At 39.2% G+C, this 16094-nt stretch overlaps 1 protein-coding gene across 4 annotated transcripts in view; it reads left to right on the top strand.

Moving 5' to 3' along the window:
* Positions 1 to 4017, top strand: part of RAB11FIP3 (RAB11 family interacting protein 3) — a 153915-nt gene extending 149898 nt beyond the window's left edge. For all 4 annotated transcript variants that reach the window (XM_072601714.1, XM_072601706.1, XM_072601720.1 and 1 more), the window contains one exon: positions 677 to 4017. In XM_072601714.1, coding sequence (XP_072457815.1) covers positions 677 to 790 — 114 coding nt within the window. In that variant the 3' untranslated portion in view covers positions 791 to 4017. The remainder of the gene's footprint in view (positions 1 to 676) is intronic.
* Positions 4018 to 16094: the final 12077 nt, after the last annotated feature.

Raw genomic sequence — 16094 nt, 5'->3', positions numbered from 1 at the left:
GACTTTGACACTTCCTGGTAGTGTGACCTCAGGCACTTTATGCCTTTCCCAACTTTGGTTTCCTCCTCTATAAAGTCAGGAGAATCAATGCGGCTTAGTGGAGAGAAAAGCCAGGAGGACCTGGGTTTAAATCCTGCTTCTGCCCCCTACTGGCTGTGTGACCCTGGGCGAGTCACTGATTCTCTCATTGTCAAGATGAAAAGTTGCCAACTTGTGTTCTTCACTGGAAATTCTCTCTACCAGTTAAATGATAGGCCTCGTTTGAAAACAATGAGGTTAACAATACTTATAGTAGCTTCCCCACAGGGTTATTCTGAGAATCAACTATGTTAACGAATGTCAAATGCTTTGTAAAGCTTCAAGTGCTATATACGTAGCAACCATTATAATTAGTGTTGTCAGACAACTTTGGGGTATTTCACAGCTCCCGTTGTCTTCATAGCTGTATAGTCTTGAAGGCCTTTGGGCAGAGACAAGGAACGCTCAAGAGGTAGGGAAGATAAGCTGGGACTAGTTGCCTGGTGTACCATTTGCTGTTCTAGCTTCCACCAAATAAATATCTGGACCTCCATAGCCCTCATCTTCAATAATCCCCTGAAATCCTCCATAACCCACTGTGGGTCACAGCCTGATCCCCCATGCTCATAATAACTCAGCTTCTTCATTTTCCCTGCAGCTGATGGAGGCAATTCAAAAACAGGAAGAGATCAACTTCCGTCTCCAGGACTATATTGACAGAATCATTGTGGCGATCATGGAAACCAACCCCTCTATCTTAGAAGTGAAGTAAAGGAATGAAACGCTGCCCCGCCAATCCTGGTGACCTGGTGTGACCTTGCTGCTCTGAGCTTCAGAAGGCCCTGCTAAGCTCTCCAGACCACTAAGGTCTCATCTGCGTCAGGGGCAAGGAGGATCACATCCCATTGCCTGAACCACCCCAGAGCAATTGAGAGAAAAGCAGGTGCAGCATTGGTTTGGGGCACTGCCCCTGCTTGACTTAGCGGGTGAAAGGGAAAGCAGTCCAGCAGGATAGGAAGCAGGGGGAAGATGGAGAAGGTGGGAAACTGCCTCCCTGCCAGTGGCACCATCTCAGCACGAGGTTAGAGCAGTAGGCAATGATTTCACGAGTGTGATGTGATTCTCTGCCTTTCTTCTGGCAGATTCCTTTCGCTCTCCAGAGAGAAAGGTTCTCCAAGCATCTTGCCATGTTAGATAGACTAGCTAGAGAGATTCCTTCTGACTCCAGCAAACCAGTCCACTCTGAATCCCTCAAAGCCCACTGAAATTCTGAAACGCTTGCGCTTCCCTCCAGCTCTTTGGGGCCCAGTCTCTCTCACAGGTGATGTGCAGGCAGGTCTGCAGGTGAAGGATGTTTTGACTCAGTGCTTCTAAGGTGCTTGTGCAGGTGGGTTCCTCCCTTAAGCCTTGCTTGGCTTCTGCCTCCACACTTCAAGGAACATTCCTGGAAAGTGACTGGCTGATTTTTAGCAGAGTAAAAGGGAAAGGAAGCTGTTAGACTTCCTCTTCAGACATGCGCTGTGTATTCTGACTTCTTTTTGAGCCCATCTGTGACACATGTGATCCAGGAAGTTTCTAGTTGAGGTCAAGTTGATTTTATTTCACACCAGATGTAAAAGTGTGTTTGCAGCTGTGTACCCAGCTCCTTTTTCCCTGCTCTGAGCAAATACAATTGTAGTCATGAAGGAGATGGATGAGACTGAATTACAGCTGATGAAAGCGTATTAGAAGGGACCGGATAGAACAGTGGGTTAAAGTAGAAACGTGGTTATGAATTCTTGTAAATGGCCTGTTTTTTCTCTTGAGGTAGATTGAGGAGAGCTAGGCATAGTTTACAGCTGTTGAAACCAGATTGGTAGCAAATTCCCCCTCTCCAATTCCTTTCCCATACTTCCCCTTGCCCGTGTAGCCTTAGAATTGCTCAGGCATGTATCTCACAGCAAAAATTGGGCACGCCGCACCTTAACCAAGGTTCTGCCTCACCCTGTCCCTTGCTGTAGTATAGACAAAGAAATGTTATCATGAGGACCTTCAGGAGTCAGTATGGAATCCTGTTCAGGATTCAAGGATTATTGGCATTTAGTCAGGAATCCTTTCAGACCCTGATAGCTGAGATCTTCTTGGGGGCAGGTGTGGCTTATTGCAATAACCCTTTTGGGGCAGGCTCTGTTAGTAATATTTTGAAACTATACAGAATTACCCTTCTCCAGCTCACCTTCACTATTACTATGATATGAAGCTTGTATTCCTCTTAAAATCATTTGAGAGAATAGGTTTTTGGTTTTATATTTAGTTCTTTTTCTTCAAAATAGGAGAGAGAATACCTCCATTCTACTGGTTTGAATACTCTTAAGTACTGTGATATCCCCCAGATAATAGTAACGTGAGAGATTCAGCCTTCTCCAGCATTCCAGTGGATTGATGGTGGTGGAAAGATAGAGAATTCATTGGAAATTAACTTCCAATATTTAGGAGATTAGATTTCCCACAACCCCCCCTCCCTGTGACATTGGACACTTTACCATTAATCATGGCTCAATTGTTTTTTAAATACAAAAAGGCTCAGAGAGGGCCATCTGAGATCCACTCCTAGGTGAAAGTGGCTGGCTTGTAGGATCTTCTTTTGACTTTTGAGTCTCCAGACAGTCAAATGATAAGACTCTGGCCTCTCAGCAAGGCTTAGGATCTCACTGACACATGCCTTGAAGAGGCACTGACTAGTGCGCATTATCCTGCTGCTTGTAGAGCAGCCACAGCCACTGCTGCTTGAGGAGCACACCCATGTCTGATTTACAGAGTAATCTTTCCACATCTGCCCCACAGGAGAAGTGGGGACTTTTCTGGGCTTTGTGTTATGTACTTTAAGGTGCCATAAAACAGGCAGGTAACTCTCTGAACTGGGTTTCCTCCTCACCTGTCCCCCATGTTGTTGGTTTTTGTTCTTGTTCCTTCACCACGGTGTGTCTTTTGGCAAGATGAGGGGGAGACCAGAGTTGATCAGATCCCTGCCTTAGAAAGTGATGGATGACTGGGAGTAGTTGACAGTGGCATTCCAAAGGCAAAAGATGAATGGAAAAGTATCATCCCTGAATATTTGTGAAATGTACTTTTTAAAAATTCCCCCTCCCTTAATTCTTCCTTTACTGGGTCTCTTCCATTTCCCTCCTTCCATTTTATTTCCTTCGCCTGCTTCCCTACTCCCCACTCTCCACCCCCACCACTGGCCTGGGTTGGGCTGTGCTTCCAGATTCCTTGAGACTTTTCATGAGTTTGCCACCAGATAACCTGCTGCTTTGGCATGTTCCCTCTGGAGACTCCACAGACTCCACAGGGGAGACTGATTGCACCTAGTCCTGAATCTGAGCATGGAGCCATGAGGCCTTCTCTGCTTCCCTTTCTCAAACCTGTCCTGTTTCTAATCAGTCCTTCCCCCTCCTGTGAGTATGGGTATGTGTGCACACCCTTCCTTTCCCACCAAGATTCAAGATGTTGCCTCGTACATTTTTGGAAAAGCTTTGGGTGTAAATCAGTATATCCTGGAAGGAGAGATTTTTCTATCTTGTAGAGTAGGTATTTTTTATAGACTGAAGGTTGATCAATTTTTTAATACTTTCAAGAGAGAAAACTGTATCTGTGTATACACATTAAATATATATATATATGTACAAATATATAAATACTGAAGCTCAGCCTTTCTCCGCCTGGGGTCACGTGTCCCTGGTGACACGCAGCCTTCTCGTTTTCTGTTGATCACTAAGAGGTACTGTAAATGTAAATACGACTCGCCGGGAAAAGCTTAAAGACAAAACAAAAACCAACAAGCAAACAGACAAAAATAAAAGCACTGACCATGCTTTAACATCCCCCACCCCCAAGGAAAGCGACTTCCAGATAAGGTTCCTGGGCCCCTGGTATGTGAAAGAAATGCCGAAGAGAGGTGACCAATGTGGTCGTCAATGATGCACCGATTCCTGTCCGATTAAAAGCTGTTACTATCCATGGCTGGACCCTGCTCTTTTTCTTTGGAGGGAAGTGGGTGACTGTGTGTGTTTATGGTGTGGCTGGGGTCCAGCATGCTTGTTCTCCCAAAATCTGTTGGCATTCCAAAAGTGATGATGATATTAGCAGTCCTGCCCCACATAAGGAAACTCATACTCCAGGACATGAAGTGACTTGCAAGTCAGTGATAGACCCAGGAGGGGAACTCAGCCCTTCTGACTCGTCACCCCATGTTTCTCCTCCTGCTTCTCCAGAGAGTAACAACCCGTGCTAGTGCAGTTCTCTATAGGTACAAAACACCTTACCCTCATTATCTCCAAAGGGGAAATGCATGAGTCGCACCAAGCAGAGATGCTGATCTTCTCTTTTACTTACCAGCTGTGTGACCTTGGGCAACTTACTTAACCTCTCTGGACCTCAGTTTGCTTCTCTGGAAAATTAGGGGTCAAACTATATTGATTCTAATATCTCTCCCCCTTCTAATTCTATGATATCCCAAGGATTATGTGATCAAATTGGATTATGTAAAGCTCTCTATGAATCTTATACCTTAACAAAGTGCTATATAAATGCATATATTAATGCTCTGTAAGTGCTATGTTAACACCAGTAATGGTAAATGAGAGTAGATGAAAAGCATTTTTCCACTCTGAAGTATGGTACAGTAAAACACAAGGTATAGTTATTGGTCGAACGAGCAATAGAAGCAAGGTCACTATAGCTGTGAGTTTGAGGCCTGCACTGTTGCTTTTATATTTTCAAATATTTTATCACAGAGGGGATGTGGAAGATTTTTATGCATTTTACACCCAGCGATGTCACGCAACATGTAATAGCGTTGTTATGTGTCAACATGTGGCTGGTGGGGTGACATGAAATTGCATGGACACGATGGTATGTGGTGGCTTACAACATGACCTGGGACAGTCCACCTGACCAAACACAGTAATGGGATGAGAGCACAGGTATGAGAACAAGAACTAGGCATGGAGTCAGAATGGTGAGTGAACAGGGCAGATCCAAAGCCAAGGCCTTCATTTTTCTATTGAGGACTCTAGGTCGTTGAATTATCTTATTTTCTTTCATTTGCCCCAATCAACATGCCACTGCAATGGAAAGGTAGCAGTGCCTGCTGCAAGATAACTCCTTGGGACCCTTGTAAGGGACCAAGTGTATGGAGAGCTTCACACTTGCCTCACTTCCTTAAATTGATATGATTATATCTGACAAAGTCTACTCCAGGCCAGGCGTTCTTAACTTGGAGTCTGTGAACATTTTGAAAAAAATTATATTTTGATAGGACAGCTAAGTGATGCAGTGGATACAGCACTGGGCTGGGAATCAGGAAGGCATCTCCCTGAGTTCAAATTCAGCCTCAGACACTGACTGCGTGAACCTGGGCGACTTCACCGTTTGCCTCAGTTCCTCATCTGTGAAATGAACTGGAGAAGGAAATAGCAAATCCCTGCAGTACTTTGCCAAGAAAACCCCAACTCAAAACGAAGACAACTAAACAAAATAAGAGTTTGATAACTTTTTCATGCAGCTGACTTCTTTTGTAATCCTATGTACTTTAATGCATTTGATTTTTATTTTTTTTAGTCATAGTTGCTTTACTTTTAATAATGAGAAACTATAAACTATATATCCAACCACTGGAAAATGACTAGATAAATTATAGTATTCCCCAGAATATTGTTGCCTATTAAAAATACAAATGTAGATATTTTTTTAAAAACCATAAAGTGATATAGAGCAATCCATGACTAGGGGGAAAAAGTTTTGAAGTCTTCATGTGAAACAGCTGATCTGGATGGAGCGTATCTGAACCAATACGGTGATTTTTATAGTGAGACCCCAGGTGTGATGTTTGTTAAGCCTAATGCAACTGGGGCTCTCACTGAAGCCAATTTCAATAGAGAGTAACTGAGTCACAAATCCATGTGGCACATTTTTTGTGGTCACAAGTATTTTAATTTTGAAAACGCTTTGGTTCTACATTTAATGTTTTGATTGCTTTTAGCATATCAACTGAAATGCATAACCTCTTGAAAAAAGCCATGTTCAAATTGCATCTTGAATCAAGCTAAGGTGAACTAGAGAAAAACCATTTCTAAAACATTATTCAGGGAAAGGGGTCCAGCACTCAAAAAGATTAAGAACTCCTTATCCAGACCATTCTCACCACCTCCTCAAGACTCTAGAGTTCTTAGTGCCCTTGGCAGATATTTCTGTTTGGAACAATGTTTGAAGATGATACTTTTTTTCCTTGCAAGAACTCTATCCATACCAGAAGTGTTTCCAGCTGCATAAGACCTACCAAGACTGGGACTCTGCTGGCATGGCCTTGAAGGTCCTTGGGTCACCTCTACCCGTGACAAAGCATGACTTTTAGCCCAGTGGCTTCCTAAGAGATTCAGGGTTACATGGATCCTTGAAGCAAAATCTCAGAGAAATCTTCCAAATAAAGCTTAGGTGTGGTTCATATCTTAAGTCTCTCCAACTCTGGGTAACAAAATCCCCTTCTCCAAAAGTGCTCAATATACAAACATGGGCATCACGTTTGGGATAGCTTTTATTTCAGCTATCACTGAAACACATAAGGACTGCATGGGCAAATATGGGAAGCATGCAAAACATGCAAGTAGTTAACACATACAGTACTTTGAGATTTGCAAAGGGCATCACCTATGTTATCTCATTTGATTCTCACAGCAACCCTGGGAGGGAGGTGTTCTTCTAATCCCCAATGTACACCTGAGAAAGGAAACTGAGGCTGGGAGGTAGAATGATGTGCCCAGGGTCACACAGCAGTTAAGTATCTGAGGCAGAACAGTCGCCTTTCCCAGAAGGTAAGGATACCCCCACCCCTACCCTTAGACTGAACAAATATTCTCCATTTGCTTGAGACCTGGCTCATTGGAGCAACAGTCAGTAATATAGATACATGGGAAGTTCCCTGTCTCCTGGCCCCCCATTTTATCTCTTCAGCTGCAGAATCCTTTGGTTGGTGGTCCCTCTGAGAAGTATGTTGTTAAGGAATGATTACTTCATAACAGCCCTTCAGATATTGGTAGACAGCTATCCTGTCCCCCTGAATCTTCTTTTCTCCCAGCTAAACATAACCAGCTCCTTCAACTGATAGTAATATGTCATGCACTTGGGTGGCTTCACCACCCTGTTTGTCCTCAGAACACTGCAGTTTATCAATATCCTTAAACTGATACCCAGAACTGGGACAGTAATACAGTTGAGGTCCAATAGACTGGAATACAGTGGAATTGCATTAGGTTTTGGGGGTTTTTTGCCTGCCCTATTACAGTGCTTACTCATATTGAACTTACTGTCCACTAAAACCCCCACATCCTTTTCAGAATTGCTGCCTATCCATGCCTCTCCCATTTCATATTTGTAGAGTTGGTATTTTTATACCCAAGTGCAAGACTACATTTATCCTTACTGGATTTCATCTTACTGGATTCAGCCCAATAGGCTATTGTCATCCTTTTTGGTTCTTTTTCACAGGGTGTTAACTGTCCCAACTTTGAGTCATTTACAGATTTAAAGAATTATTTATTATACCTTTACCTAATAACACTGATAAAAATATTAAACAGCACGGGGCCGAGAAGAGATTCCTGGGATACTTTACTGGAGACCTGCTATGTTGATATTGTCAGTCAATAAACATTAAGTACCTACTATATGCCAGACACTGTGCTGAGCACTCCAGATACAAAAATAAGGCAGAAAACAGTCAGCCCTCAAGAAACTTATGATCTAATGAAGGAAACAAACAAACAAATACGTACAAACAAGCTATATACCCACAAGCTATTTAAGTCGGGAATGATTGAGAGGGAAGGCGCTAGAATTGAGAGAAGTTCGGAAAAGTTTACTACAGAAGATGGGATTTTAGTTGGGTCTTAAAGGAAGCCAGGGAAGCTAGTAGGTAGAAATGAAAAGGAAGAGCTTTCCTGGCATGAGGGACAGCCATCGAAAATGCCTGGAACTGAGAGGCCAGTGCCACTGGCTTGAAAAATAAGACTGGAAAGGTCGGAGACTAGATTACGAAGAGCTTTGAATGACAGAGGATTTTGTATTTGATCTTGGAGACAAAAGGGAGCCACTGGAGTTATTGGGAGGTTTTTTGGGTTTTGCTGGTATGGGTTTTTTTTTTTTTAGTAGGGGAATGACATGGTCAGACCTGCACTTCAGGAATATCACTTTGGTGGCTGAAGAGAGGCTGAATGGGAATGGGCAGAGACTTGAGAGAGGGAGAGCCTCTAACAGGCTAATACAATAATCCAGCTGTGATGTCAGGAGGCCTGGCACCAGGGTGGTGGCAGTGTCGGAGGAAAGAAGGGGTGAAATCGGCAGGCCTTGACAACATATTAGGTATGGGGGCTGAGAGATAGTGAGGAGTAAAGGATGACACTTGGATTTTGAGCCTGAGGGACTAGGAGGCAGGAAGGGTTTAGGGGGAAAGATGACCAACCGGTCATCTTTTTTGAACATGTTTACTTTAAGATACCTCCTGTTTGATATCCACTTTGAGATATCTGAAAGGCAGTTGGAGATGTAAAACTGTAGGCCAACAGAGAGGTTAGGATAGAATAGCTTTAGAATATGGAACTATGACCACCCACAAGTTCTATATCCATCTGATTGTATTATCATGTAGCCACATCGCTCAATTTCCAGAATAGTATGACATACTTTATCAAAAGCTTTGGTAAAGTCTAGGCAAACTATATCCATAGACTTCTCCTCCTGTACATGTTTAGTAATCCTGTCAAAAAAGGAAATGAAGTTAGTTTCCCATGACTTGTTCTTAATGAAATCATGCTAATTATTTGTAATCATGGTCTCCTTTTCTAATTTATTCTCCAACCATCTCTTTAATGATAATTTCAAGAAGTTTTCCAGGATTGAAACCAAGCTCAGTGAAATATAGTTGGAAAACTGTTCTCTTTTTTTTTAAAGTAAAAACATTTGTCCTCCAATTTATGGTACCTCTTCCATTTTCCATGATTTCTAAAGGCCCTTTCATTTCTGACATTTTGTGTTCTGTGAGTCTATTACCTTACAGACGAAGTGGTCATTTTGAAACTGGAGTAATCTTACCTTGCATGTAAGTGATAAAATGATACCTTAATTTGAATTATTAGCCAAGATTTAATAGAGGGAGAGTGGATTCCACCCCACCTCCATACCACCAAAAGCAGCTGTTAGAAACATTTAAACTTGCTCCCATGTGCCCCCTTTAGTGGTCCTAGGATTCTTCCAGTGAAATCTGCTGTTAGCATTAATTAGCAGGGAAGGAAGGAAGGAAGGAAGGAAGGAAGGAAGGAAGGAAGGAAGGAAGGAAGGAAGGAAGGATGGAAAGAATTTTTGCAGGAGTCCTCTATAAGTTGTGAAGCTAAAGAACTGTAGTTATTCAAATAATTGGAGCAGGTGTTTTGCTCTAACACATCTCTGAGGAGGAGAGATAAGACTAAGATGTGGTAGAGAAGAGAGATATTAAGAAGGATTTTGGCTCTACAGGAGAAGACCAAGGCTGAAGAAAGTCCCAAAAGAGGTTGATTCTTTCCCTCAAATTCCCCCCCAGTGCCTGTCTATGCACAGACATTATAACATAATCTGGTTTTTTTTTGTTACCCAATCAATTCCAGCAACGCCCCCCCCCCCAAAAAAAATTTTGCCCCCAAAACAAACAAGTAAGGGATTGACTAAATGTTGGGAATTTTTCTAACCAAGGGTCTGGGGTGATTTTGATTAAATTCATATCTTTTCATCTAAAATTCCCTAAAGCCAAAGAAGAGGGAACCACATGGACATTACAGGCTATAATATTCACCTTAGGCTTAAATGAGCTAATGATTTTAACAGGGTGTTACAGTAACATAATTTGATAACGTAGTTCAGTAAACCACAAATTCTGCCTAGTGGAGTAAAATCTAAGTAACCAAAATGCCTGGGAAAACTAGAAAGAAGTCTGGCAGAAATTAGATTTAGACCAAAACTTCATACTATATCGCAATATATCCAGATTGATAGTGACCTAGTTATAAAAGGTCATATCGTGATCAACATAAACAAATTAGAGGAGCAGGGAAAGAGGTATTTTTCACAATAGAGAGTTCTTGACCAAATAGCTGATAGGCTTGCAGGAAATAAAATGAGCCATCTTGACCACTTAAAATTGGAAAGCTTCTATATAAAAATGAATGCAGTTAAAATGAGAAGGATAACAGGAAGGAAAAAAATCTTTATAATTAGTGTCTCTCATAAAAGTCCAATATTCAATATGTGTAATTTTGTATGTATGTACATGAAACTATGTTTAACTATGTTTGCATATGTTAAAACATATATAAACAAGAGACATTCTCCAATACATAAATGACCAAAGGGCATGAATCACCTTCTCAAGGGAAGAAATTTAATACAAAAATATTTAAAATCACTAATAATGAGAAATACAAATTATTTTGTCTAGAATGGATTCTTATTCTATTTTAAAATAATTTTTATCTTTCTGAACTTTGCAAGCAGTAAGTAATATGAATATTTCCATATGCAAAAACAAAAAAGAGAATTGTGTATATAACTCCAAATATCTATTATGAACAGCTCACTTAAGAAAGTAGCAGATTCAGTGTTTGTTTCAAAGCTATCCTTGTTCATCATCCTCTAAGTTCTTTTCTTATTTTTTTAAATGTTTCAATTCTTCCTTCTTATTTTTGTCATCACTATCATTTGCTTTCAACTTCCCCTCCTCCCCTAAGAAATATAAATTAAAACAACTCTGAGGTTCCACCTCTCACCCATTAGATTATCAAAGATGATGATAAAGAGAAATGATAATTCTTTAATAGGGCAGTCATACTAATGCACTTTTGGTGAAGCTACAAATTGGTTCAAACTTTCTGAAAAGCAGTTTGGAATGATGCCCCCAAAGTCATCAACCTCTGCATACTCTTTGATCCAGTGAAACCACTGCTAGTTATCTATGTCCAAAGAGATCAAAGAAAAATGAAAAAGATCACAATGTACAAAAAGATTTAAAACAGTATTTTTTATTATAACAAAGAACTAAAGGGGTGCTTCTCAATTGGTAAATGGCTGCATAAAATATAGTATATGAATATAAAGAAATTTTATTTCATAAGTATTGATAAAGGGGTGAATTCAGAGAGATCTGGGAATACTTATAGGAACCGATACAAAGTGAAGTGAGCAGAAACAGAATGATCTTTTGTATAATGATAACACTGTAAAGAAAACAATAGTGAAAGACACCAGAATTCTGACCAATGGGATTCTCTTCCCCTGACAGAATTGTGATAGACTTTGCAAGACAGATGAGATGACGTTGTCAAACATGAACAATGTGTGGATTTGTTTTGCTTGACTATGTTTACTTGTCACAAGGGAGAGGGGGTTTTTGTTTGTTTTTTAAGGGGGAATGATTTGGCAGACAGAAAGGGACAAGTGATAGTGATAGCCAAAAAAAAACGGGAAAGGAAATATAGTCACTGAAGCATTTTAGATGCTTTTGTGCATTTAAAAAGGCACAGAAGAGAACAGAAAGAAGTTCAGCTGGAGTTATAAACAAGCAGGACAGTTTTGAAATAAATGTTGGATTTATAATACATATATATGTATTTTACAAAGTAAGTTGCATGTAATAGAGATTCATGGCTTCATATACAATCCTCTTTTTTGATCTTTGCACATGGCAATTCTAGTGTTGATGTTTGTCAAATTCAGAATAACAAAAAACAAAAATTAGTAAGCAAAAGAGTAAGGGAGGAAAAGTCCCCACATGGTGAGAAATATGGGATAGGGAAAGTGAGAAATCTTCAGAAGGAAAATAAATACATACACACAAATATAAAACAACAACACATTCCAAAACAAAAAAAATAGATCTGTCATAAGAACCTGTAGGGCAGTTAAGAAACTCTTAAGACATGAAGAAGGATCTGGCTTGAATAAAAATACTTATAAAGTCATTGAAAGAATTGAAAAAGAAAGGGGAATGCATAAGACTTGATAGCTTAGAATAGTCAGTGGAATATTTTAATGACATTGTCTGAGGAAAAGAATGGCCTGGTGGAAGTAAAAAATGCAGACATAAGAAGAAATTTTAAAAATCAAATCACCAGAAGATTATCTACAAATTAAGGTGAGAGATAACATGGGATGATCGTTAGAAAGCCAACCACAGAGACAGGAAGGCCTGAATTAAAATCTTTGCTCTGACATATACTAACTTTGTAACCATGGGCAAGTCACTTAACCTCTCATCATCCCAGACAATGTGATAAAACTATCAGTTACCAATAAGTAGCCAATCTACATGAGTGGACAGAGTCTGTACTGAAAGCATAATACACTGATAAAATCATCAAAAGAGAAAAAAACTATGGTAATGGAGCTAGAAGACAGAGTTTATGAGACAACTGGGAATTATTGGCGTCCCATAAAAAGCCAAAGAAACAAATAATTCAAATACCATATTTCAAAATATCAAGCAATAAAATTTCTCAAAAATTTTAAAAACAGGGTGGAGCCAAGATGGCAGAGAAAAGCTAAGAAATTGCCTGAGCTCTCCTTCATTTCCCTTGGAAACAATTTTAAATCAAACCTCTAAATGTATTCTGGAGCAACAGAACCTACAAAAAGATGGACTGAAACAATTTCCTGGTTTAAGATAACTTAGAAGCACTTCAAGAAAGGTCTGACTGACTTGGGTAGAAGAGGAATGCAGCCCAGTGCAGACAAGCCAGCAGAAGATTCTTAGCCATAACACAGATCAGCAACTGTGGCCCCTTGGTCCTGGCTCAGTTTGGGACAGTGCCCCCAGGATCCCAAGAGCAGAGCTCAACTTCAAAAGCAACAAAGTAGGCTAAAAATGAGCAAAAACCAGAAAATAACTCTGACTATAGAAAGCTACTATGGCAACAGGGAAGGTCAAAACACAAACTCAGGAGAGGAAAACAATGTCAAAAACACTCCACATGTAAAACCTCAAAGGGGAATATGGATTGTTCTCCAGCCCAAAAAGTCTTTCTGGAAGAATTCAAAAAATATTTTGAAAATCGAGTAAGAGAGGCAGAAAAAAAATGGAAAAAGAGAGTTATGTAAGAGAGAGTTAACAACTTAGAAAAGGAAGGACAAAAATTGACTGAAGAAAAAAAAACTCCTTAAAAAGTAGAATTGACCAAATGGAAAAGGAGGTACAAAAGTTAACTGAAGAAAATAGTTCCTTAAAAATTAGAATAGTGGAAGCTAATGACTCTACGAGATATCAATAATCAGGCAAACAAAATCAAAAGAATGAAAAAAACAGAAGTGTAAAATATCTCATTGGAAATACAAATAATCTGAAAAATAGATCCAGCAGAGATAATTTAAGAATTATTGGACTACCTGAAAGCCATGAAGTGCCTGGACAACATCTTTCAAGAAATTATCTGTTTCTATCTGCAATCCAATTCCATAGTTCTTTTTCTGGATGTGGAAGGCATTTTGCCTCAAGAGTCCATTGGAAATTTTTTAAGTCCATGCATTTCAATGAAGTACTAAGTCTACCAGAAAAATTCCTCACACACTGTGTGGTTGTTCCTGTGTATAAAGTTCTCCTGGTTCTGCTCCTTTCACTCAGCATCAGTTCAAATAAGTCTTTCCAGGCTTCTCTGAAGTCTTCCTGTTCATTGTTTCTCATAGCACAATAGTATTCTATTATATTCATATACCACATTCAGCCATTTCCCAATTGATGGGCATCCCTTTGATTTCCCGTTTTTGGCCACCACAAAAAGAGCTGCTATAAATATTTTTATGCATGTGGGACCCTTTTCCATTTCTATGATCTTTTTGGGATAGTGTCCCAGAAGTGATATTGCTGGATCAAAGGGTATGCACATTTTTGTAACCCTTTGGGCATAGTTTCAAATTGCTCTCCAGAATGGTTGGATCAGTGCACAGTTCCACCGGCAATGAATTAGTGTTCCAACTCTCCCACATCTTCTCCAGCATTTATCATCTTCCTGTTTTGTCACATAATCCAATCTGATAGATGTGATATGGTATGTCAGAGCTGTTTTAATTTGCATCTCTCTAATCAATAGTGATTTGGAGCATTTTTTCATATGATTATAGATAGCTTTAATTTCTTCCTCTGAAAATTTCCTGTTCATATCCTTTGACCATTTATCAATTGAGGAAGGACTTGTATTTGTACATTTAACTCAGTTCTTGATATATTTTAGAAATGAGACCTTTATCACAGACACTAGTTGCAAAAATTCTTTCCCAGTTTTCTGCTTCCCTCCTAATCTTGGTTGCACTGGGTTTGTTTGTGCAAAAACTTTTCAATTTGATGCAATCAAAATTATCCACTTTGCACTTCATAATGTTCTCTATCTCTTGTTGGGTCATAAATTTCTCCATTCTCCATAAATCTGACAAATACACTATTCCTTGCTCCCCTAATTTGTTTATAGTATCAATCTTTGTACCTAGATTATGTATCCAGTTGGACTTTATTCTTGTGTACAGTGTCAGGCATTGGTCTATGCCCAATTTCCGCCACACTGTTATCCAGTTTTCCCAGCAATTTTTGTCAGTGAGGTCTTATCCCAGAAACTGGAATCCTTGGGTTTATCAAATAATAGATTGCTATATTCATTAGCTACTGTGTCTTGAATACCTAACGTATTACACTGGTCTACCCCTCTGTTTCTTAGCCAGTACCAAGTGGTTTTGATGATTGCTGCTTTATAATACAATTTGAGATCTGGTAGGTTTAGGCCACCTTCCCTAGCATTTCTTTTTATTAGTTCCCTTGATATTTTGGACCTTTTGTTCTTCCAGAGGAATTTTGATGTTATTTTTTCTAGCTCTAGAAAATAATTATCTGGTAGTTTGATTGGTATGGCACTGAATAGGTAAATTAATTTAGATAGAATTGTCGTTTTTATTATATTAGCTCAGCCTCCCCATGAGCAACTGATATTTTTCCACTTACTTAGATCTGACTTTATTTGTGCAAAAAGCGTTTTGTAATTGTGTTCATATAGTCCCTGGGTTTGTTTTGGCAGGTAAACTCCCAGATATTTTATAGTGTCTACTGTAGCTTTAAATGGAATTTCTCTTTCTTTCTCTTGTTGTTGGGCTTTGTTAGTTTTCAGCATTTCTAATTTGATATTTACTTGAGGATTTTCAATTTGTTAGAAATGCAGATGATTTATGTGGGTTTATTTTGTAACCTGCAACTTTGCCAAAGTTGTTCATTATTTCAAGTAGTTTTTTACTTGATTCTCTGGGATTCTCTAAGTATATCATCATATCAACTGCAAAGAGGGATAACTTAGTTTCTTCTTTGCCTATTCTAATTCCTTCAATTTCTTTTTCTTCTCTTATTGCTACAGCTAGCATTTCTAATACCATTTTGAATAACAGTGGTGATAGTGGATATCCTTGTTTCAATGCTGCTCTTATTGGAAATGTATCTAGTTTGTCCCCATTGCATAAAATGCTTGTTGATGGTTTTAGGTAGATACTGCTTATTATGTTGTGGAAAATTCCATTTATTCCTATGTTTTCCAGTGTTTTCAATAGGAATGGGTGTTGTATTTTGTCAAAAGCTTTTTCTGCATGTATTGAAATAATCATGTAGTTTCTGTTAGTTTTGTTGTTGATATGATCAATAATGCTGATAGTTTTCCTAATATTGAACCAGCTCTGCAATCCTGGAATAAATCTTGCCTGATCATAATGTATTATTCTCATGATAAGTTGCTGTATTCTTTTTGCTAATATCTTATTTAAAATTTTTGCGTCTATATTCATTAGAGAAATTGGTCTATAATTTTCTTTCTCTGTTTTGACTCTTCCTGGTTTAGGTATCAGCACCATATTTGTATCATAAAAAGAATCCAGTAGGACTCCTTCTTCAGCAATTTTCCTAAATCGTCTATATAGTATTAGAATTAACTGTTCTTTAAATGATTGATAGAATTCACTTGTAAATCCATCTGGCCCTGGAGATTTTTTCCTAGGGA

The sequence above is a fragment of the Notamacropus eugenii genome, chromosome 1 (genome assembly GCF_028372415.1).
Source record: "Notamacropus eugenii isolate mMacEug1 chromosome 1, mMacEug1.pri_v2, whole genome shotgun sequence".
Taxonomy (NCBI): domain Eukaryota; kingdom Metazoa; phylum Chordata; class Mammalia; order Diprotodontia; family Macropodidae; genus Notamacropus; species Notamacropus eugenii.
The sequence above is the reverse complement of the archived record's forward strand: the minus strand, read 5'-3'. Positions and strand labels throughout refer to the sequence as shown.